Source organism: Theobroma cacao, chromosome 3 (genome assembly GCF_000208745.1).
Source record: "Theobroma cacao cultivar B97-61/B2 chromosome 3, Criollo_cocoa_genome_V2, whole genome shotgun sequence".
Taxonomy (NCBI): domain Eukaryota; kingdom Viridiplantae; phylum Streptophyta; class Magnoliopsida; order Malvales; family Malvaceae; genus Theobroma; species Theobroma cacao.
The window spans coordinates 2,319,493-2,342,399 of NC_030852.1; the positions used below are offsets into that span (position 1 = coordinate 2,319,493).

A 22,907-nucleotide genomic window follows, 5' to 3' on the forward strand; every position below is an offset into this window, starting at 1 on the left:
ATTTGTCTTTGTATTAAAGAATAACCATTCTTAAAAATGGCTATTTCTTAAAAACACAAAATAATTGATACCGAACTCTCTTTCCAAAAAAAAAATTAATATCGAATTCTCCTAAATAATAGGCAATCTGAGCATGCAAGAATAGACTAAAAAAATTATTGAACAAAAATATCTTGCCCAATTTTAAACATCAAAATCTTATATATATATATAAAGGAAACAATTTTTTCATTTTTTAAATTTTCTCTCTTTGCTCATTTATTTGTCTCTTTCTCTATTTAAATTTCTTCTATCACCGAAAGACACGAAGACTGATGATGGAGGCATTGATGCTTTCATAATCAGATTTAGCTATGAAAAGTGTTGATATGATATGGAGAATCAGATTTTTTTACATTAAAACTTTGTTGATCATACAATTTGACAAATTAATGATTTTGCAAATTATAAAAATTTGTAAGGATTAATTGGTTTTGCAATACACAAAAACTCTATGAAGAGGTAGTGAATCCATGGGGGTCCATGGTGTTGTTCTTGCAACTGCGTAAAAAAAAAAAACAAAGCAAGAGGAATCACTTGGAATACTCTCAGGCATTAAAAGCATAGAAACCTTGTATTAATCCAAGTACACAAGTAGTCGTATTCAAAAGCAGAGAAAATCCTAGTCTATGATCAAAAGGCCCTGTATCTTACCTCAAAATCCTAAATAACAACAAAGATGAAAAGAAGAGACCAAGGACCAAAAACCTGCCCACACGCATCTGTAAACAAGTATGGCTTTTTTGCTTTATAAAAGAATTAATAATATATGCTAGAATCGTGTAACATAATCCAATATAAATAATTTTGGGGTCTTTTTTTATTCTTTATTTTATGTTAATTCGATAGTGGAGAGACTTTATTGCTTGAGATATTCTTTGCCCCTTGATTATGGAAAGCCCTTTAAAAGGAGAGAGTGGGGCTGTCTTTTGGGGGATTTGTCCAGGGAAATTTCTGATATGCTCCATGTCCTTAACTTGGAACCAAAGGTTTCTGCACATAATGCTGTCTCCTTAGGATTTTGTCTCACACATTTCCGGTTACTTATTGCTTTTCATAGTAAAAAAAATTAATTAATTAATTAACTTAGGACATGAGAAATGGAGATTTTCGGAGGTGAAGTGTTTGGTTGACTTCACTTTTTTTCAATTTATTTATCTTTTAAAAGCAAAAGATAGACAAAACAAGTATTTTGAAAAGCTTTTATAAAATTTCAAGAAATTAAAGAATAAAATTTAAAAAAAAATCAAGAAAAGCTTTAGAAAGGAATTTTTTCTTTTCTTTTTTTAAAAAACACTTCTCTTTTTTAAACAAATATTTTTTTTGCTTCAAAAATATCCTCACCTATTAAAAATAATTCTAACATTATCTGTTTTCATTTTTATATGATTTATTATTAATTATAAATTTTATGTTATATAAAAATACTTTTTATATTTCTAAAAATTTGTTTTAAATAAATAAAAAAATTAAAATCAACTTTTTTCCATTGTGAACAAAAGAATTTGTGATTAATAGAAAGTTATTTATTAAGTATTTTTATAATAATTTTAATCAAAATTAGAATTTATATTGTTTTGCCAAACAGCTTATCTATAAAAAAAGAGTTTATAAAAGTAAATTTAAAAACTATTATTTTTTTATAAAAACTTCATATTAGCTTTACAGTTAAAAAAAAGCTAAGTCAAATAAGCTTAAAATCCATGACCGGTTGATTTTTGGTGTTCTTGAAAAGCAAGGTAAGTCTCAAGGCATAAGAAACCACGTGACACTAATATCGATATGTTGATATATTATAATTGATGACAATATGATATGTTAATTTGACATGATAACATAATCAAGTGATATTTTTTACTCTTCACATTAACATCGTGTCAATTTTTCATAAATATAAAATGACAAGTTACATTAGTTATAAGAGCTTATTTGATTCAAAATAAAAATATAAAAACTTGATTGAACGTAATAAAAGAATAAAAATTTATTTAAATATTTTAAATAAGTTAAAAGTTTTTTTTTAGCACTATACCTTTTTATTTCAATTTTTTATGATAAATTTATTTTAAACTTTTATTAAAATACACAACAACTTAGACAAAGTAGAAATTGTGGTCAAGCCCCAACCCATAAAGCCCGGGCTCTGCTTGTGGCTAAAGATTCCTTCCAGAATTCCGGTGGGACTCTGCCTCTTTACTTTTCCCATCTGGAATATTTGTCCAACAAGAACCTTAATTAGCTGTTCCTGTTATGTTGAGTTTATGTTAGAATATTTAAGCCATTAATTAATAAATAATAAGGCCTTGCACAGCTTTAATGGTTTTGTGTCTTATATTACATGTTTCGTGTTAAAGTATTGAATTTATATTTGATATATTGTCAATTTATAATATTAATAAATTAATTATTATCATCTTATTTAATAAATAAATTTAAAATTTTGAACTTTTATTTTTACTTATTTATGAAATAACTTTATGTAATTAACTGATTGTATATAAGTATTAAACATTGACATACCATGAGTATGCAAATGGTTAATTCAGTGAAATTGATTTTGAAAATCTCAAAATCGAAAAAATTGAACTCTTCTTTTAAAAAACCGAAACCGAATCGAATCAAAATAATTGAGAAATTCATTAGTTTGACAATATATCAAATGTAAATTTTTAAATATTTCGTATTTCTTTTTTTATAATAAAAAATTTAAATTATTTAATAAAAAGTAATTCTGTTCAAGATTTTAATTTAAAAATTTCAATAGTTGGGTATGGCCTTGGCCCTTGGGGTAAATTTTGCCACATGTTGTAAAAGCTATGCCGGAAAGATATGGGCCAGACTATATGTTTGGTCCATGATTCAATGGTTTCCCCATTGTTTGTAGTAATGGCCTATGGGCTTATTCTCATGCTCGGATAAAGCGATCTGGCCTTGAGCAACGGCGGTTCAGTTTTCAGGTTTTGTTGAAAAGAAAAGCATTAATTTTTATATAAAAGAAATTAAATTAATTCGTAAAAAAAAAGTTTCGATTAAGTTTGTAATTGAGGTTGCTCCTTCATTATTATAAAAAAAAAATTAGAATGCTGGATAATTTGATGGTTTTAACTATTTTCAAAATGTAAATATTTATAAACTTATTATTAATTTCAGATAAGTCATTTGTAAATAATTGAACGATTGAAAGTTGAAGAAAGTATAGTATTACTCCTTTAAGAAAATTTATTTATCTAAACATCATGTCCAAGATCATCAGGTTGAGAGATTTTAAACAAAATAAATTATAATGTATTAAGATTTTAATTTACTACTTTTGTTGAAGCGATAGTTTAAATTTATCGATTTTCTTTGTATGAGTGTAATTTTACTATTATACTTTTCATTTGGTTCAAAAATAAAATATTCTAACTGAATTTATCAAAAAAAAAATTCTAACGGAATAGTTTTTAATAGTTGACTTTTTGAATTTTTTTTAATCGAGTGACAAAGTACAATGATAAAATTATAACTGTTCAAAAATTAATGATAGGTTTGATCATTAGTCAAAATAAAGTGGTAAATTTAAATTTTATTCTAATTATAAATATTAAATGAATTTGAAAATTCAAATTTTTTTGTTTTCTAATGGAATATTCTTTTAATGTTAACTTTGAAATCAAATTACAAAATACGATATATAGTAGATCACTCGTTCAAAATTTAGTGATAAGTTTGATCCATCTTTCGATATAAAATGACAAATTTGAATCTTGTCTCAAATTTACATGAATTTGACAAATTTTAAGTCAAATTCATAGTTAATATTAACTCAATTTTTTATGGTAAAAGAGAGGACTTGAACCTTATGAATAGAAAGAGATTTAGAGAGCACAAAAGGAAATTTGTATGAGATTTTACTTTCAAGAAGGTAATATATTTATAATTATGAATTTTCATATTATATGTAAATCCTAAAAATGCTCTTGGATTATATCCATTTATTCAATTAAGTTTTTCATTTTTTATTACATTCAAACGAGTCTTTAAATTTTTATTTTGAGTCAAACAAACTCTTAACCTTAACAAAAATTAACTATTGTCAAACCCAATGTTAATTGGTACTTTTTGTCCGTATGATATATGATGTGGCTTGGTGATGTGATTATATGGTAGAACTAGAACCAGAATTGTCGATCGATCATCATTGGTCATTGATTGGCTAATAGCGTCAGAATAAAAAAAATAATTTTCCAAGGCCTCTCATTCTCTTCTTTCCTTTAATCAAAATAGTTTTTTGAAAATTTTATCATTTTTCTCTAAATCTCAAAAAAATCCAAAGATCTAAGATTGAGGAGGAGATTTTTCAAAAAACTACTCAAACAAAAAGAAAGAGAAAATAAACCCAATAATATAGTAGTGTGCAATTTTTTTTTTTTGATATCCGAGCATTTAACTCATTAATTGGTGTATAATCTCTTTCTCAAAAAAAGTAAAGTTCAAATCTCTTTTCCCCAAATATATATATATATATATATAAAGAAAAGTAGAAGAATCAAATTTTTTTTTATTTTATGATTCGACAACAGTATGCAATTGGAGGTTGACAATTGGCGATTTTGGATTTTGATTGTCATGTGAGCCAGAAAAAACTTAAACTTAAACTTAGAAAGTCCCAAAATTCCTCCTTAGCATTAAAGATAAGGCTGCATCATGTGGAGAACAAATTGAACTAAACATAGGTCGTCTATAGCTTTTGCTTCGCTAATTACATATGTAATTGTGCAAGCCAAATCTTCAATGGGAAAGGCAGCTAATTATATATATATATATATATATGTATGTATATATTAATTTTGGGTAAATTTTGAATGAGTAAATGATAAAAAGTAAAAGCTCTTGACTCACGCGGCAAAAAGAGCGTTTTTGCCGGGGAGGTGTTGGACAATTTGATGACATTAACATGGATTCCTATTGATTTTTCATCTATTGACCATGCATGCAATGCAATTCAAGTCAAATAATTACTTAACTGTTAATTTTATAGTCGAATTATAGTTAGGTTCACTAATCATATCGTCTTCTTCTTCTATTGATGATGAAGGAGCTGCTTTAACTACGTTTAATGTACCTAATTCTTTTTTTGTTTTGGTTACTTGATTTTCGGCCTTCACATGAATGTGGACAAATATATGGTACCATTTCTAGTTTATGCCAATCTTTTCATTTAGATTTGGTTCACATTTGGGTTGAGGAAATGACCACCATATTGTTAAACAAAGTAAAGATATTAGGGCAACAACTTGCCGACAATGCATAATTAATGCATATAAAGTTAGTTACAAATTTAACCAATATTGGGTAGGGATGAACAATTGATCAATTCGGTCCGTTATAATCAAGAACTAAATTAATTAAATAATTTTCAAAAATTGAATAAAATTGATCAAATTTAAAAAAAGATTAAATCAATCAAATATCAAATTGGTTCGATTGGTAGTATTTTGGATCAAAAGAACCTAAATTTATCACTTTTATCTTTTACAATTACAACATTGAAATTTATAAACTTTGTTCATAATTATAAAATATATAAATAATCTAAACATAAAAAAATCATAACATTTGTTTTTTCACTCACATAATTATGTACTTTCATATAAACCATCAAATTATAATTCAAGAGTTTTAACCTCAAAATTCTAATATGTATACATAATATATATATATATATATATATATATATATATATATATATATAATATTAGTTTGGTTTTTTGATTGGTCCCGTTTAAAAATTTTAAACTAAGAATTGACCAAATAAATTAATTGAACCAATTAAATTGAATCGTTTTATCCAAATTGCATTCGGTTTGATTGAATCATTAATTTAGTCCAATTTTACTCACTCCTAATCCTGGGTTTACTTCTTTTTACCTCTTAATCAATGAGTATCAAAAGCGAATTAAAGTTTCATTAAAAAAAACAAAAAAACAGAAATTAAAGAGAGAGAGTCTTGTGCATGAAACATAAATGAATTTGTGTTTCTAGAAACCCAACTGGAAAAAAAAAGATGTAGTGCATGTAAAAGTTGTCGTTAGGATTGACATTTGTGGTGGGCAAATGGGAAGAAAGAAGGAAAGGTCCAAACAGAAATGCTTAACCATAGGTACAGTCGTGTGGGTTGGTGACCCTTTTAACCACTCTTAGTAATCTTAGTTTTCCCAACATTTGTTTAATGGAAAATTAAACTTTGTGAGCAGCCATGATAGATCCTCGAGTGTCAATTATCAATTATTCTATGTCATCCCTATTCTTACCAAAACATCTTTTATATCTGACTATGAATGAAACAACTCATATCCATATATAAAGATTAATTAATGACTTTGATTATCGAGGCATTTAATATTGATATTGACAGGTACATCTAGTCTTTCAAATTGTAGAAACTATGGAGATTTTAGAAAATATCACACTAATTGTAGTTTAATTATATGACTACACTATTTGCACACATGGTCAAGAAGCTAGCCACATCCTATTGTTTGGAAGAGATTTTCAAAATAGAAATCCCATAATTAATCCCAACTTAAATTATGTCTCCAAAAGGAAAAAAAAAAAACAAGTTTATTTCAAATACTTGCACATATATTGTGATCGGCAATATTACAGACCCTGATTTTCTTTTTTAAAAATTTAAAAATAATTTCTAGAGAAATTTAAGAAAAAATCTGAGCATACTAGATATTACTCGTCAAACATCAATGATAAAATTTTAATTTGTACTATCTATCATTTGCAATGATCATAAATAAATTTTATTAACAAATAGATTAGAAACAACCCATTAATTGATTAATTAGAACACCCTAGTCATTTGCGCGTGTGAGAGGGACAGATTGATGACAATATAAGATCCCACAAGTGTCAATAAAATATTGATGACTATAGTGTTAAGCTATGTTCCCATTAGACTGGGATTTGGGTGGGTAGAATTGGGTGAAGGTGGTTGGGCAGGATCAGAGAAGAAAAACACACACACTAAAATCTCTAAATCTTAATTCTTGTGTATCAAAAACTCAACCCCTCGTGCACAAACTCTTTGTCATTCCCTCTCCCCACAAAAAATTCAGCTTTGAAACAGAAAACCAAAGAAAAAATAAACCCAATCCCTCATAGTCAATGCCTGCAACTGCTTGACTTTTCAGTAATAATTGGAAAACTTTGGTGGTAATTTAGCAAATCCATCATAGCTCTAGCCCATTCACTGTAGTGGCATTGTCGTCAATTTCTTAACCAAGTGTATCATTTTTCTTTGCACCATGTTTTGTCAAAGTGTTAGCTGTAATTATCATGATTTAAAAAAGGCTAGCCATGGCTGCTTCTTCTTCAAGATCAGGGGAAGTTATAGAACATAAAGTACACGCTACCGATTCCCAATCTTCTCTAAATTGCTGTTATAAGCTCTTTTCATAGCGTCAGCCGTATTTTGGAACTCGGTTGCTCTTTTTTGCCTTGGCCTTTTATTCAAGCTTTTTTCAAGAAAGAAAAAATATGGAGGAGAACCTTCCTCCAGGGTTCAGATTCCATCCAACAGATGAAGAACTCATCACTTATTATCTTTCCCACAAGGTCTCCGATGTCAGCTTCACGTCCAAGGCTATTGTTGATGTTGATCTCAATAAATGTGAACCCTGGGACCTTCCAGGTAGCTTGAGTCTTTGATTTGTTTCAAACTAATTCTAACTTTTTTTACTTCGTTTTTTCTGATTACATTCCATATCATCTGGAGCATCACTTGGCTTTCCTTGTCAAGTCTCTATTGATAGATTAGATATATATGGAAATCTTCATGCTTCTTTTCTGATTACATTCCATAGCATCTGGAGCATCACTTTGTTGTCCATGTCAAGTCTTTATATATATATATAGATAGATAGATAGATAGATAGAAATCCTCATGCTTTGATCTTTTGGCAAAAAATCTACTTAAAACTTTTCGAACCCCAAACGAAAATTTATATACCTTGATGGGGTTGTCTTTGTTTCTGCATGTCTGTGTTCAGAGAAGATTTAATTGTCATATACTTTGTTTAATAGACAATTATACACAGCTAGAAATACCATATATGATTTTTTTTCATAGAGATTGAACCTCTAGTTTCTTTGCCCTTGATTTTCTTAATTCCTGTTTATGATAAATGTTTAATCAAAGCAGTTAAGTTTTGTTCTCTTTTTTAGTCTTTTCTTCTGAAATTTGAGAATGAAAACTTCTCTTTGGAAAAACTTACTAATGTAAACTAACTAAGGTTTAATTATGTTGAAAGGACAAATGCTTAGGATTGGTAAATTAATTCTATTTAAGATCTCTAGGCCAATCATGACTGTTTGTTCCCCCACTTTCTGGTGGCCTAACAAAAGACTGATGTTGAGATCAATATGTGATGCAGCCAAGGCATCCATGGGGGAGAAAGAATGGTATTTCTTTAGCTTGAGAGACCGAAAATACCCAACAGGACTTCGAACCAACCGAGCCACTGAAGCAGGCTATTGGAAAACCACAGGCAAAGACAAGGAAATCTTCCGGGCTGGCATTCTTGTTGGGATGAAGAAAACCCTAGTTTTCTACAAGGGGAGAGCCCCCAAGGGTGAGAAAAGTAACTGGGTCATGCATGAATATAGGCTTGAAAACAAACATCCTTTCAGAACCACAAAGGTATATATATATTTTCTCATACTTCAAATTTGTTTCCTCTCATTGATGTAGCTTGAAGGAATTCTAATGATTTAATTTGGTTGTTTTTGTTATTTTTTTCCCTTGATTTTTACAGGAGGAATGGGTGGTTTGTAGGGTTTTCCAAAAGAGTGCTGCAGTGAAGAAACCGCAGCCAACCTCATCCTCACAACCATCTATGGGATCTCCATGTGATGCAAATTCAATTGTCAATGAGTTTGGAGACGTTGAGCTACCAAACTTGAACATCAACGCCAATCCATCAAGTACCGGGTTCAGCAACATTGCAACACCAGGTTATAATAATAGTACTGTTAATCATGGTCACTTGAACATGAACTTGAACGTGGATTTTGCTGCAGCAAGCGTTCCGTCCTCGCTCACATGGCCTTCTAGCATTCTAAGCCCTAATCTTTCCATGAATTCCCTCCTTCTCAAGGCATTGCAGCTTAGGAATTATCAACCCAGAGACGTTACAACTATGGATTACTCGCTTCTGTCATCGGCGTCCCAAGGGATTCCTCAATTTGGAACAGGTTTAAGTCCAAATTTCCAAGCCGCAACAGCTTCTTCTTCCAAGGTTTTAGATCCTACTCCACAACAACAACAACAACAACAACAACAACAACAGGAGCAACCATTCAATATGGACTCCATGTGGTGAAGCTACAATATAAATATATATGTATCTCTAGTGTGAAAAAAAACTAACACCTTGTACACTTCTTTTCTGTCTCAATGTTCCATAACTTGAAAGGGTTAAGATGAAACAATTTATCCCAATGCTGTAACCTTGTCGGAGTTTCGATCTTAATTGTGTTTATGTAGGTAAAAAATGTAGGGGCAAAATACTATAGTGATTTTTCTGTTGGCCTGTTCTAGATATGTCTACAAGGAGAATGTCCCTGGTAGGTTGCTAGTAACACCTTCTCCATTGGAAAGTACTTAATGTCCATAAATTCCAATTCCTAATAAGAAGTCTGAATGTTATTGGAACCTAGCAGCACAATATTGCATTGTTTCATGCATGCATAGCAAGTGAGCAACAGGTTGCTGCCTTCTTATATATATGGATCCACTTGTCTTTTTTTTTTTTTTTTTATGAGGGCCAATTGCAAATGCTCCCCTTAATTATAAAGCATTACATAATTTGAAATCTTAACAATAAAATTTTTATATAATGTTGGAAAGTGCTACAGGTAGATAGTTGTGAATGCAAAAATTATTTGTAGTAGTTTCTTTGTATATTGTTGCTATGGAATGTAGTTTGGAAGGAAACAAGACTTATACTGTCAGGAATATGTTTTTGCAACAAAATTTAAATTGTTGCAAGAATTACATGTTACAAAAAAAAAAAACAAATTTGTAACAATTTGAACATATCTTGCTATGAAATGTAGCTTACAATAATCTATTACAGAATCTTGTGAATCATTGAGTTTTGAATGCAAGTTGCAATCCAAGCTATTAGGTTAAAGGAATTTTGTAAACTATCGAGTCTTTGAACGTAAGTTGCACCCCAAATCATTCGGTTGAGGGCACATTTATCTAGATGCCATGCATTGTTGAAAAAATATTTTTCAAAAAAAAAAAGTCAAAATATTCTGCAGCATAAAAACAGTTTGATGCAAAAAAATTTGTTTGTAATGTTAAATTCTTTGTAGTGAGGTCATAGGGTGGATGTTTAAAAAGGTGTAAAAGCTATATATACTGACCACAAGGAAGAAGTTTTTCACTTTCCACTAATTAGTAAATATGCATATGCAAGAAACTTTATGAATTTCTAAATATTCAATTACAAACTAGTAAATACAGAAACTTAATAATTTTAAGAAATACTAATTCTATGTAAAGAAGAGAATACATATATATATATATATATGAAATTGAGGTAGAATCTACTTACAATATCAGTGTAAAGTTAGTTAAAGTTTTATATATTCATATCTCTTTTGATATATTTTATATTTAATTAATCCGATGGTTAAATTTCATAGTCTATTCATATAAATATATAAATATTCGTTTGATAACATGAAAATTTCAAATGTTGAAAAAAAATTAAAAAAATAGTATTCTTGATAGGTATGGTATCGATATAAGATTAACTTACAACTTTATATGCATGATGAATATGGATAAATCGATAAATTTAACAAATATTTTGTTAAAATATTAATCGTACATAAAATTATAAAGGAATATAAAAATAATTTATTTTTACATGGATTTAACTTGAGCCCTCCTCTTTGGGATTAATCCCCACATTTGATTCAAGGCAAAATCAAGCGAACATTATATTAAGCTAATAGACAAATTTACCTTTGCTCTAAGCAATAGCTTAACCCTCCAACCCTAGCTCCAAATTTTATCCTTAATTGGGTCAAAAATTGAATGGGCTTGGATCTCCTTTTAAGCCTCTAAAAGAGGCCCAAATGCTTTATTAGTGGGCTAAGGCCTTTCCAATTCCACTTTGCTAATCAACACCTCAGATCAAAGCCTGAAAATCAGACTAGGATCTCTCTCTCTATCGCTGAAAGTGTCGACAGAGACAATGGCGGGAAAGCAATTGGCCGGCGAGGGCCTGCCGGCGAACATCGCCGGAATGTCAAAGAACCAACTTTACGACATTATGTCCCAGATGAAGGCACTCTCTCGTTCAGTGTTTTATTTGATTTAAAAACTTTTCTTTTCTTCCAAACGCTACTTTCTTCGCCATAAAATTTAAATGGCGATTTACATTTATTGTTAATTTTTATCTGCTGATTATTCTTTTTTGGGGGTTATATGAAGGCGCTTATAGAACAGAACCATCAACAGGCGAGGCAGATTCTTATCCAAAACCCTTACTTGACTAAAGCCCTTTTCCAGGTTTACCTTTTTTTTTTCTCTTTTTATCGAATTTAATATATCTTTTCGTTTTCCTTTCCAAAATTATTGTTATTTTTGTTTACAAGTTTAAATTTTGATACCTTATCTGATTGTTGCATGCTATTGTTAGGGAATTGCATGACCCTTTATCTTTATAATCTCATTATCTCCTTGTAGGCTGAAGTGTGAACCTTAGTTTCTTTTGGTTTTTTTTTTTCCTATAGTGGTTGAGAGTATCTAGTCACTAAGAACCTGAGGGGCATTGCAGTGACTGTGTTTTGTATTCAATGTATTTTCTCGTCTTAACTCCTGGGCTTTTATGTAGTTTTGTGTGCCTTAGTGTGGACAATTAGGTTTTTGAAGTTGGCTTTCTGATTATGGGATGCTTGTAGTTCTAGTTGCAACTTACAATGTGCTAGAAACTGTCATCATGGAAATATCTATCTTGATGGATTAGATGCGGTGCTGCCTAGGTTGTTGGTTAATCACCCTTCTTTTGTTTTAAATTGCATCTTTTTAGATGGTGTAGTGTTGAATCTTTAGAAGCTTCTATCCGTAATCAGGTTTTTTTTTCTTTTAAATATTCTTGTTGTTTCAGGCTCAGATTATGCTTGGAATGGTTAAGCCCCCTCAAGTGGTATGCTTTTGTTCTCTATGAAATTGTTGTCTTTGTAATTTTATGTTGGGGACTGTGCCAATGTTCTGAATTTCTGTTTGTGTTTAGATTCCCACCATTCAGCCACCTGCACCACAACATTCTCAGCAATCAGCACAACCACCTCCACAGCCAAACTTGCAGCCAGCACAATCATTGCCAGTTCAAGTTGGGTTGCAGGACCTAGCTGCTGCATCTCAGACCCAACCGCCTATAAGGAAGCAGTATCAAAACCAAACTGTTACACAGATCCCATCTGCTGCTGTTCCTGCAGCAAACCTTCAGTCTCAATCTATGCCACCACATTCCCTACAGACACCACAGCAGACTAAGGGACATTTGAATCCTCCAATGTCCCTTCCGCAATCGTCCCAACTCCCAAATGTACCTTCAGTTCCCCTTCATTCATCTTCACAGCCCCCTCATCATCATCAAACCCATTTGCCCACTGCCTCCAGCCAGTTGCAGCAGCCAATACAGACAACCGGAATTCCTCATATGCCTCTGCAGCCACCAATGCCACCACAGGCAAGACCAACTTCAGTGCCAACTTTCCATCACCAGTATGCTCCACAAATGGGTCCTAATGTGGGTTTCCAGCACCCTGGTGTTCCTCAGCATCCTTCACAGCCAATGTTCCATGTAAGTCAAAAGTTACATTGTGGAAGTCAAGTCTTGGGGGTCTCCCTTGTAACATATGTTGTAATGATTCCCCTTACTGTTGAATTGCTCAGTCAGGTAATAAACCTCCTTCTGGCCTTGGACCTTCTTTTCCACAAGGACAGCTACCCCTTCCAAATCAGCCGCCACCTCAATCGATGTATCAAAATCAGGTATGTGAATACTTTAGTTCTTTGATATATACTGGTTCGATCACTTAGTAAATGTTTGATATATATTGGTTCGATCACGTAATGAATGTTTGATATATATTGGCTCAATCATGTAGTAAATGTTTGATGTATATTGGTTCAATCACGAAGTGAAGCATTTGTTTGGGGCTGATTACAAAAGTCGGCTTGTTTTATTTTTTCTTTATTATGCTTTATGGCATTTCTGAGTGGATGGTTCTAAACACTCTGTAGTATAACCTTGTGTCTAAACTAGATTCAATTGCTTTTTATCAGGCATGGGCAATCTGTCAATCTTAATCCCCCTTCTGCTAGGTGATTTGTTAGGTAGTTTTTTTTTTGTGCTTTAAAATTGAAAAGCTGTCAAAATAGTGGATTCCTTTTTGCTTGTCTGAAAATCATGAAATTATTCTACTCTACTAGTATTTACCATGTCAACAGCACCTTTGCTATATGATTGTTGAGCTAATTGATTTTGTGCCTCGTGAGAAATTGTGGAAATCTGTTTTTGTTTTCTTTTTCCTTAATAATCAAATATGATTTTGGTTTTTACTAGTTATTTTTATTTTATAGTAACTCTTTTAGGAAGCAAAAAGTAAATAATACTGAAAATAAATTAGCAAATGGAATAACCTAACGGAATTTTAAACTCCTAAACTTTATTTTCTTTTTTCTATTGAAAATAAAATTCCATCTCTCATGGAACGGTATCCTATGGGAAATACCTATGCCTAACACATGATTAATTTTCATGTTAGTACTGAACTTGGGCTATGTTAAACTTCTCTGAAAATTTTGATAAAACTGCAATATTTAATTTCAATTCTTATGAATAATATAATGAGGAAAGATGCTATTAAGTTTTTGAGTTAGAAATTATTGATGTTGGGGAAGGGACAAAAAATGCTGGTTCCTATTGCACTTTTCTTTCTCCAGCTGTCTTTTTAGTATTATTTTTCAACTCCTTTCGAACTGTCCTTGTCAATGGTTATACCAAATATTTGTTCCTTTGGGTTGTTTAATATGCCTTTGACTCAGGTTTTATAAGCCTTATATAATTGGTCTATTGCCTAATTGAGTTTGCTAATTGACAAGTTTTTTGGAATATGTTGTGCGTATTCTTTCAGGCAGGTGGCTTGCATTTAGGATCCGAGTTTGGCAACCAGGTTGGAGGTTCGATGCAAGCGGATAGAGGATCTTCTTGGATGTCCAGCCAACCAGACAATTTGACACTAGCACAGCTCCAAGGACAATCTCCATTGGTTCCCAGTCAGATGGGCCAAGGAAATCAGCCCCCTCGCCCTGCATCAGTGATTATCTAAACTTTGAGTTTCATTTCAGCAAAAATAATGTGTCTATAGCTCAAATTGTCCCATTGACAGTTTGATTTTCCATTGGCTCTTTATAGTTGACTCCTGAGATGGAGAAGGCACTACTTCAGCAGGTCATGAGCCTCACTCCAGAACAAATTAGTCTCTTGCCTCCAGAGCAAAGGAATCAAGTGCTTCAGCTCCAGCAGATTCTGCGCCAATGAGGAGGCTCTACTTCCAGCAGATCATGAGCTGCACTGCAGAACGGATTAATCTCCTTCCACCAGAACAATGGATATATTCCCCAGACATAGCTGTGAGGAACCGAGTGAAGATGATAACTGATCTGACAGACAAATCACAAATGATGGAATATTGTTTTGCTGCTGTGATACAGCTGCCAATTTAGCATATGCAGCAGGGATTCATACAGATGCATTTCATTTTAATCTCGCTTGAGCCTTTGGTATTTTATACGTAGGTTGGTGGCTCTTGTAAGTTGATTGTTAGGCCCAGATTTGTGGGACTCTTACCAAGTTATGTTTCTTTAATTTGTTGTAAGTTGAACAGAGGGAAGATGCATTTCATTTTTCAGTCTTGGCTTTTGTTCTATTGCTGTTGCTTTGGCTTTAGCAATTAGAAATTGAAAATCAAACTCATTTTTGAAATTTAAAAGATTTGAGCTCAAGCAATTTAAGTTACAGAGTCAGGATGATGCAGAGAAGCCTCTGGGCAGATTGCTTATAGCCCAGCACTATATTTGCCCATATTGCTTTGTCTCTTCCTTATTTCCTGATATACTTGTGTGTAATATGTATGGAAGTTCGACCCCAGAGAAAGATATACGTGTACATGTAACATAGGCCTCAGCTAAATAGACAGCACCAACGATGGAATTTCATTGTATTAACACCAAAATATACAGTAGTTACAATATATCAATGTGCTTTTACAGTGGGAGGAATTATATTCCCCCAAATTGAAAATGAAATACATTTATTGAATATGGACTGATAAAGTTTCGAGTGGGAAAAACTGCCCAGGCGGAACTTGAAGCTGTGTTACCAACAAGTTTCGGATTTTCAAAAATTAGCATCATTCTTGATGGGGTTAAATGAACAGATCATTGCAGAAAATGAGGCTGGTTCTATACAAGACAAAAGCCATTTCATGGCAGTTGAAGCATTATTGCCAGTCATGTAAGCCCTTCCGCCCCATTTGACAAGCAGAGCAACTTGGGAAGAAGAATCATCCATGATATACATTCCAGCCCAAGCCATCCCAATATTCAACCTGCTCACGTCAAAGGAATATAATATAAATGTAGATAAGAATGCGTAACTGACTCTATTGAGAAAAACAAAAGAAAAGAAAACAGAAAAACATTGATGTTTTCACAGCTTCTGGATGCATAATTCCTGAAGAACCAGGTAACAGATAATTGAAAGATTAAATGAAAGACGATAATTACCTCAAAGGGCTATGGAGAACCAAAAAACCATCTTTTCACTTCAAAATTTTCAGAGACTCGATCAAAAACGTCTGCGTGAATTGATTTTTTCAGAGTTTGATTGTAAAGAATCTTCACCAGCTTCCAAGTCAATGTTGATATCCTCATCTTCATCATCATCAAACTCACTATCCTCTTCATCGTCGTCAAACTCATCATCATATTCATCATCACCATCAGATGCCATATATGAAGCTTCATCCTCACTCTGCAAATGAGCACTTGACAAATTATTTCTTACAAAGAAACATCTTTTTTTCCAAAACAAAATAATTAACAATCTCAAAGAACCATGCTGAAGCTTCAAACTGAAAACCATCCCCAACTCAAAGAACCATGCTGCGCAACAAATATCCAAGACAAGGATAGTAGCAAAATATAGTATCTCACTTGGGTGAGTTCTGAGACAGGATCAAACTGGCCATGCTCGCCTGAGACCTGGCTATCCTCATCCTCAACATCTTGAGAGGCACCCTATAAAATCAACAATAGTTTCTCTAGTTTACTTTAAGCATAATGAGACAGAAAATATGGATCAGGATCTATGCTTAAAGTATAAAAATGCATACAGAATCAGGACCTAGCAGAGTTACTTAGTCTTTTCCCCACTTGACAGGAAAGGAAAGCAACTCTAACAAATCCCATCAGCCATAATTATCACCCAAAAAAAAAAAAAAACTCCTGCATTATAGCCTCATCATAGGTTTGACCACAGACCATGTGTACTCTCTCTTAAATTGGCATCAGTAAGGGAAAGCAACATAAATCTATATGGCACACCAGTAAACCATAAAATATGCAGCATCATGAGTAGATTAACAGTCATATTATTGCTTTAAAAATGCTAGCCAATGTTAGTTCAATTTTTGATTCACTTAATGCTTATGAATGGAAGATATTTATGCATTTTTTTCTTCTCTTGAAAAAAAAGAATGGCAGAACCATTTTGTTTGAAATTCTGCCATTTTAGAGATTCATGGCAAGTATATTTGAAAACCAATCATGCCTATGGACTGGCTTGGTGTTACTCACTATGGGATTTCCACTGCACAAAACCACAAAATTTAGGATAAGTGCACCATTAAATTCAACAATATAGTCTGTACCTTCTCTGATCTCCTATAAGGAAATTTATCTCAGTCATTGGAGGTTTTAACTATGACAAGCAGAACTCGTAAAACAGAAACCAGAATACAAGTGTACAAGACAACTGAACTCTGAGCAGCCTCAGCTTTCAATTCAGTGGAACTAAAGTTTTTAGAACCAGTTGGTTTCAACAATTTTAGAAATGAATGGGGGCAAGAATAGCTTGAAGTCCACACCACTTGCTAAGAATAACTTTTGCATTGGATATGCACATTCATCTAACATAAAAGTTAGAGTCTCAGTAATTGACTATACACACGAAAAGCAGCACTTACGATTTCCTTTTTCATTTCCTCTATGGTTCTCTCTAGTTCAGAAATATGCTGACTCAGAGCCTGCAAATAGTATGATGTAAGACATAACAGTTATATGGAACCATTGTTATGAAGTATAACAATAAAATCAGAATGTAAGAGATCATACCTCATGGCGTTGCATTGCCACTGAGCGCTTCAATGCCTTTGCCTTTGTTAGAAGGTTTCTTGGCCTCAGGCTAATGGGCCGATGGTAATTCTTTCCACGATAGTAAATAAGAGCATATCCTTTGGGGACCCTTTCAATTGCCACCAGTATCCCACCACTCTCAAACTCCAATAACCTTGCTGTATCTTCAACAAATGCAAGGGTCTTTTGTTTGCTTATTAGCTTCACAAGTTCTCTGTGCTTCCAATGCAAATGCATATTCTCGATAACACCATCAAAAACACCACGAATACCTGACATATTATTACACAAACCATCAGCATTTTAACTCTAAATCCAAACTTCAATCACCAAACTAAAAGATTACACACCAAGAGGTAAGTATGGTTTCATTCTTAAACCAACTCTGCGAAACATAACCCGCTCCTCATCAGTGATTGTTTCTTGGTCATAATCAGGAGCAGCAGGGATCATGGAGGATTCTATTTTAGCTAATAGTCTCTCTGCTCTAAGCTTTTTGGCTTGGGCCTGTTTGTGCATTCAAGCATTCAATCAACATTGTAACAAATAAATAAAATAACTAAAACAAACTTTGAACTTTGAGCAGGTATAACCATGGACAAGTGTTTAGTAAACAGCAACCACCAAGATCCACTAAGCAGGAAACTGATAATATTCAAGAATTAATAGCAAAACTGAAGACCGAAAACAGCAGCCTCCTTCATATCTTTAAAAACAGTTAATCAAAACAAGCTTATTTGGAATACGAGACAAGAGATAGCAAAGCAGTAAAGTTCCAAGAAGCTAACATGCTTGTACAGTAAAAGAAGGTTTTATGGTTGATTTTCAATGGTTTAAGATAACAACAACATTAGTGAATAGTTTCAAAAATGCCTATTCCTTTCTAAATATTTTAATTTCAACCATCAGGATATGGATATTAAACTTACAACAGCCAGTTTATGTTCGACACGTTTTACAAGTCTAGCATGCTTAGCTTTGGAAGCTTCTTCAATCATCTTTTCACGTTCTTCTGCAGATATTTCTCTACCCCAGCAGGCTTGAGCTTCATAAAACTCAGCCAAAGTACCTGCAGGTGCCTCTCCTTTATCTTCGCCTGATTGAGCTGGCTCAACCGCTCTGATCCTCACTTTCTCCTCAACATCTTGAATCTGTTTTGTCAACTCCTGTCTTTCTGCCAGAGCAGCAGCAACACTTGTTGGAAGGAAATCTTTTCCACGGTATATGACAATGAAATACTTATTTCTGAGCAGCAACACACCTCCAGTTAAGTTCTGCAAAATTGTCAGCATGCATAAGCAGTATATTTTTCTGCCTCCTTTTGAAAGTACAGCATATCTTATATGGTGAAGATTCCAAAGAAACACATGGAATGATATTATATAGGGGGGAAAACAGGTGAGTCATCACATAACTGTGGTGGTAAATGTTTCTTTCTATAATGTTGGACGAAAGTTATAATGCTCTTGTAAGCAGCTTTGTCAAAGGCCTGTGTCCCTCTTCATTCAAGTTTCACTTTACATCCTCTAGGCTCTTGTTCCATCAAAATGAGATTATTACACTTCTCCGTTACAAATCATCAAATTAACTAACATTTGCTATCTTGCATGTACGCTCGTCAACTAACAAAAGTTTCTAATGTCTTAAAATTAAATGAGGTTTGGTTTACCAGAAAAAGAAACAATTAGTTTCTTCTCATGAGTAAATATTTTGACCTAGTTGATTGTTTGGTATTCTTGCTCAACTTACTGCATGCTGCAGATAATCAGGTGCCCACAAAGCCTTCTTGGCCACAATAAAATAGTAATAACCTCAAGAGAAATTATCTACATTCTCCTGTAAGAATATCATGGAATAATCAATTTTTTTGGAAGGATCAGTTGAAAGAGGTTCGGCATAATAACGTTCAGTTTAAGTAGGGCTGATGAGTGGTAGAGGTAGGCCAAAGATCATACAGGTAGAAGTCATAGCGACAGATCTATTATCTTTGGATTATGAATATAATCTTCGATCAAGCATAATGGAGAAACAGAATTCTTGTAGTTGAACCCCAAATAAGTAGGGGTTTAAGCTTAACTGAATTGGGTTGAGCATTGCAGGAACCGGTTGAAAACTATTCACCGAAAGTACGAATCAGGTAAAGTTGTGTGGTAGCCAAAAGATTGCAACAATTGGTGAAAATAATCTGCTTTCATTATGGGGATTGAAACTAGATTTATCCTTAAAATGGCAACAAAGCATATATTTGAACTTTGATATGAGAAACCATGCCATGAACCACAGCAGCAGAGGAAGACAATAAGCTGATTTAACAATGGCATCATGTTGAACATGATTTTAAGAGTAATTCTTAAAAGCAAAAGGTTCTGCATAGGCGATCATAGTTTTGCATCCTGCTCGGACACCTAGAATTTTTCTGTTCAGACAATGGCTTAGATTAAGAAACAAATGATGGGCAGAAGAATAAGAATATATTAAATACAAGTTACCAAAGCCTTGAAGTTTTAATAGGACATACCTTCAGCTCCTCAGCCATAAGCTTGTTATTTGTATTCTGAATACCTCGTTTTACAGCAATCTTCACAACAAGGCTTTTCTCCCAAAGTTTAATTATTGCAGCTGCCAATCCCTGGTGGTTCCTATTCCTCCCTGTGAGAATATTTACATAAACAAACTTTATTTAATGTCACAAACAGACAAGGTAAGATAAAAAAGCATGGACCAAAGGTGAACATACCCAGGGCAAAATGACAAGGAAGTGATTTAGCAAGTTTCCGTAAATTTGTCATCTCTGCATTGGTAAGCCGTGGTCTCATTCCAGCAGGAAGAAGCCTGAAAGGTGTCTTATAACCAGGAATCTTTTGAGGAAGTAAATCAGCATCAACTGGAAGAACTCCTGTACCCCACCACTCAACAAACCGAGGTCCTACACCATCTAATAGGCTGTTATACTCAGCTTCTTCTTCAGTCATGCTCTCACTACGTTCAGGCTTCACCACAACTGGTTCACACTTTTCTGGAGTTGAAGTTGTGCCAGTTTCGCTTCCCCTTACTGCATTGCTAGCAAAAGAAACATCTGGGATAAAAAGAGCTTCTCCTTCTCTATCAATAGATTGGGATCTAGAAGGACCTTCATAGTTACTTCCACGGTAGACTACCATAACACTTCCAGATCTCCACAAGACTAATCCTCCTGTACGACGCTGATCATCAATTCAAGCAGTGAATATTAGGTTGTAATAGGAACTCAGAGCTGTGACATCAATCAAGCACAGATGAATAAAATTACAAAATTTAGCTATTTGAGTTACTTCAAAATCTACACAAAAACATGAACAATTTAATCCACCACTTGGCATTAAAGACTAAATGGTATATTACTTATGTGACAAGCTACTTTCTTTATCATGTCCAATGAGCAATTGACATGTTCATCAAACATTTGATTCAGCCATATAAAATACTGCTGTGTAAAACAATTCAAGACTAAACAAGATTCCTTTGGTACCATCTCATTCCTTAGCTAATGAAATCTAATTCACACTAATATTAGATTTCTTCCATATCTCATCCCTTATAACCAAGTAAAACCAAAAGGCTTAATGCATCAACCAATCTACTCTACAAAAACAAAATCTTATTATAACTGTATCACCTCCATCATAACACCACTAGTTTTTTTCCTTTAGAACAGAAAATCTCAGCTATAAATTTAATTCCAAGACTATGAATAATCCTTAAGTCATCCACCTAAACGAAAGACAAAAAATTTGATACTAACAAACGAATAACATAATTTCATATGCAGGAGAAAACAAGAACACAAAAACGATCCAACATTTCCAATAACTAAAGCAACAACCAACCTCAACAATCTCATGGGCAGTCTTCATATCTGTGGCCAGAACCTCATGAAACTTAAGCCTAACTAACTCCTCCTTCCTCCATTTATCATGAATCTTCTCCAAAACCGCCTGCGTAATCCCCGCCTTCGGCACATTGATTCTTTCCCTTAAATACATCCCCATCCTCCTCAACCTCCTCAGCTCCTCATCCTCAATCGTCAGCTCCGCCAATGTCGGTGCCCTTACTCTCCTCTTCTTCACTCCTAAAACCCCCTCCTTCACCACCTCCACCTCCGCCTCGTCTCGCTCCCACGGCAGCACAGCCTCCTCCTTTTCTCTCTCTATCAGCATCGTATCAGGGCGTACCCACTCTCTTTTCAACAAATCACCTAACCTCTCTTCTCCCGTCACCGGCGTTGAATTATATTGGTCCGTTTCATCTTCTCCTTCGTCTTCATCGTCTGATCCTAAACCTAAGTTTCGCAACCTCAGAACGATTCTTTCTATCGCACTTTGGCTTTTATCTCTATCGAAATATCGAGTTTCGACATCCGTCTTATCATCACCGTCCGATTGAATGACTTTCTGGGAAGGAGAGGACCAGGCTTGGAGCGAAGAGGAGGAGGCGGAGGAGTTAGGAGGCACGGAGGCTTCCTGGTCCCACGGGTAAGAATAGCGGTTGAACTTGGAGCTAGGACTATTTCCAGTTCGGAGAGAAGAGAAAGGTCTGAAGAAGCGAAATGACGGTTTTGGGGCTGAGAAGAAAAGGTTAAGGGAAGAAGAAGAGTAGGAGTAAGAGTAAGAGGCGAAAGGGAGTGAGGTTCTGAGTGGCATTTCCGTAAATTTAGTCGTCGCGAAGGCCATTCTTTTTATTTGAATTTTAAGGTTGGTTTCGTCATTGAGGAATCTTCGCCATTGTTTTGGTTGCAGAGTGTGGAAGCATTGAAAAACTTGGAAGCAAGCCGTTTTCAGTTGCAGGGGGAGATAAGATTTTCTTTTTCTTTTTTTTTTAATTTTTTTTGGATATTTTGTGGTATGGGTATAGGTTGATTTTGGCCCATGGGCTTCGATTCTTTATGTTGCAAATTGGGCTTAACATTGTTCAGGTTTTCTTTTTTTTTTTTAATTTTAAAATTTTAACAGGTAGTGTTATTATTGTATATATTTAATTTCGAAAATTATAAAAAAACAAAGCACTATCAACCTATGAGTACAAACTTTAACATTTTTGTGATTTTAAAGTTTTTAATATGAAACTATATAGTTCATTTTTTCTCAATCAGCACCTCATGAGTTTATACAGTAAAATTACAAATATATATATATATATATATTGAAAGGAATTACAAATATATTTTAAAGTGTGAATAAATAGGTTAATTTTGAGTTGAAAGTGTTTTAATCATTTTACTAGATAAAATTAATAGTCCAAATTTTGTACAATAAAAGATATTTACAGGATATTAATGAAAAAAAATCATAACATGTTATATGAAAAAAATTAAAATCACAGAAGATATAAATGG

At 33.4% G+C, this 22,907-nt stretch overlaps 3 protein-coding genes across 3 annotated transcripts; 2 read left to right on the top strand and 1 right to left on the bottom strand.

The window, feature by feature from the left end:
• On the top strand, positions 7,473–9,557 carry LOC18604128 (NAC domain-containing protein 92). Its single transcript, XM_007036468.2, has 3 exons — positions 7,473–7,723; positions 8,466–8,731; positions 8,847–9,557. The coding sequence occupies exons 1-3, from the start codon at positions 7,570–7,572 to the stop codon at positions 9,411–9,413; spliced, it is 987 nt and encodes a 328-aa protein (XP_007036530.2). The 5' UTR covers positions 7,473–7,569; the 3' UTR covers positions 9,414–9,557.
• LOC18604129 (cleavage stimulating factor 64) lies at positions 11,246–15,133 on the top strand. The gene is made up of 7 exons (XM_007036469.2): positions 11,246–11,396; positions 11,543–11,620; positions 12,219–12,257; positions 12,345–12,917; positions 13,010–13,108; positions 14,254–14,436; positions 14,535–15,133. Exons 1-7 carry the CDS (start codon positions 11,304–11,306, stop codon positions 14,658–14,660), a joined length of 1,191 nt encoding a protein of 396 aa, XP_007036531.2. The 5' UTR covers positions 11,246–11,303; the 3' UTR covers positions 14,661–15,133.
• On the bottom strand, positions 15,308–22,386 carry LOC18604130 (CRM-domain containing factor CFM3, chloroplastic/mitochondrial). The gene is made up of 10 exons (XM_007036471.2): positions 21,403–22,386; positions 20,274–20,739; positions 20,055–20,185; positions 18,466–18,810; positions 17,887–18,043; positions 17,516–17,808; positions 17,368–17,427; positions 16,337–16,420; positions 15,908–16,154; positions 15,308–15,729 (listed from the first exon to the last, which is right to left on the bottom strand). Exons 1-9 carry the CDS (start codon positions 22,243–22,245, stop codon positions 15,969–15,971), a joined length of 2,565 nt encoding a protein of 854 aa, XP_007036533.2. The 5' UTR covers positions 22,246–22,386; the 3' UTR covers positions 15,308–15,729; positions 15,908–15,968.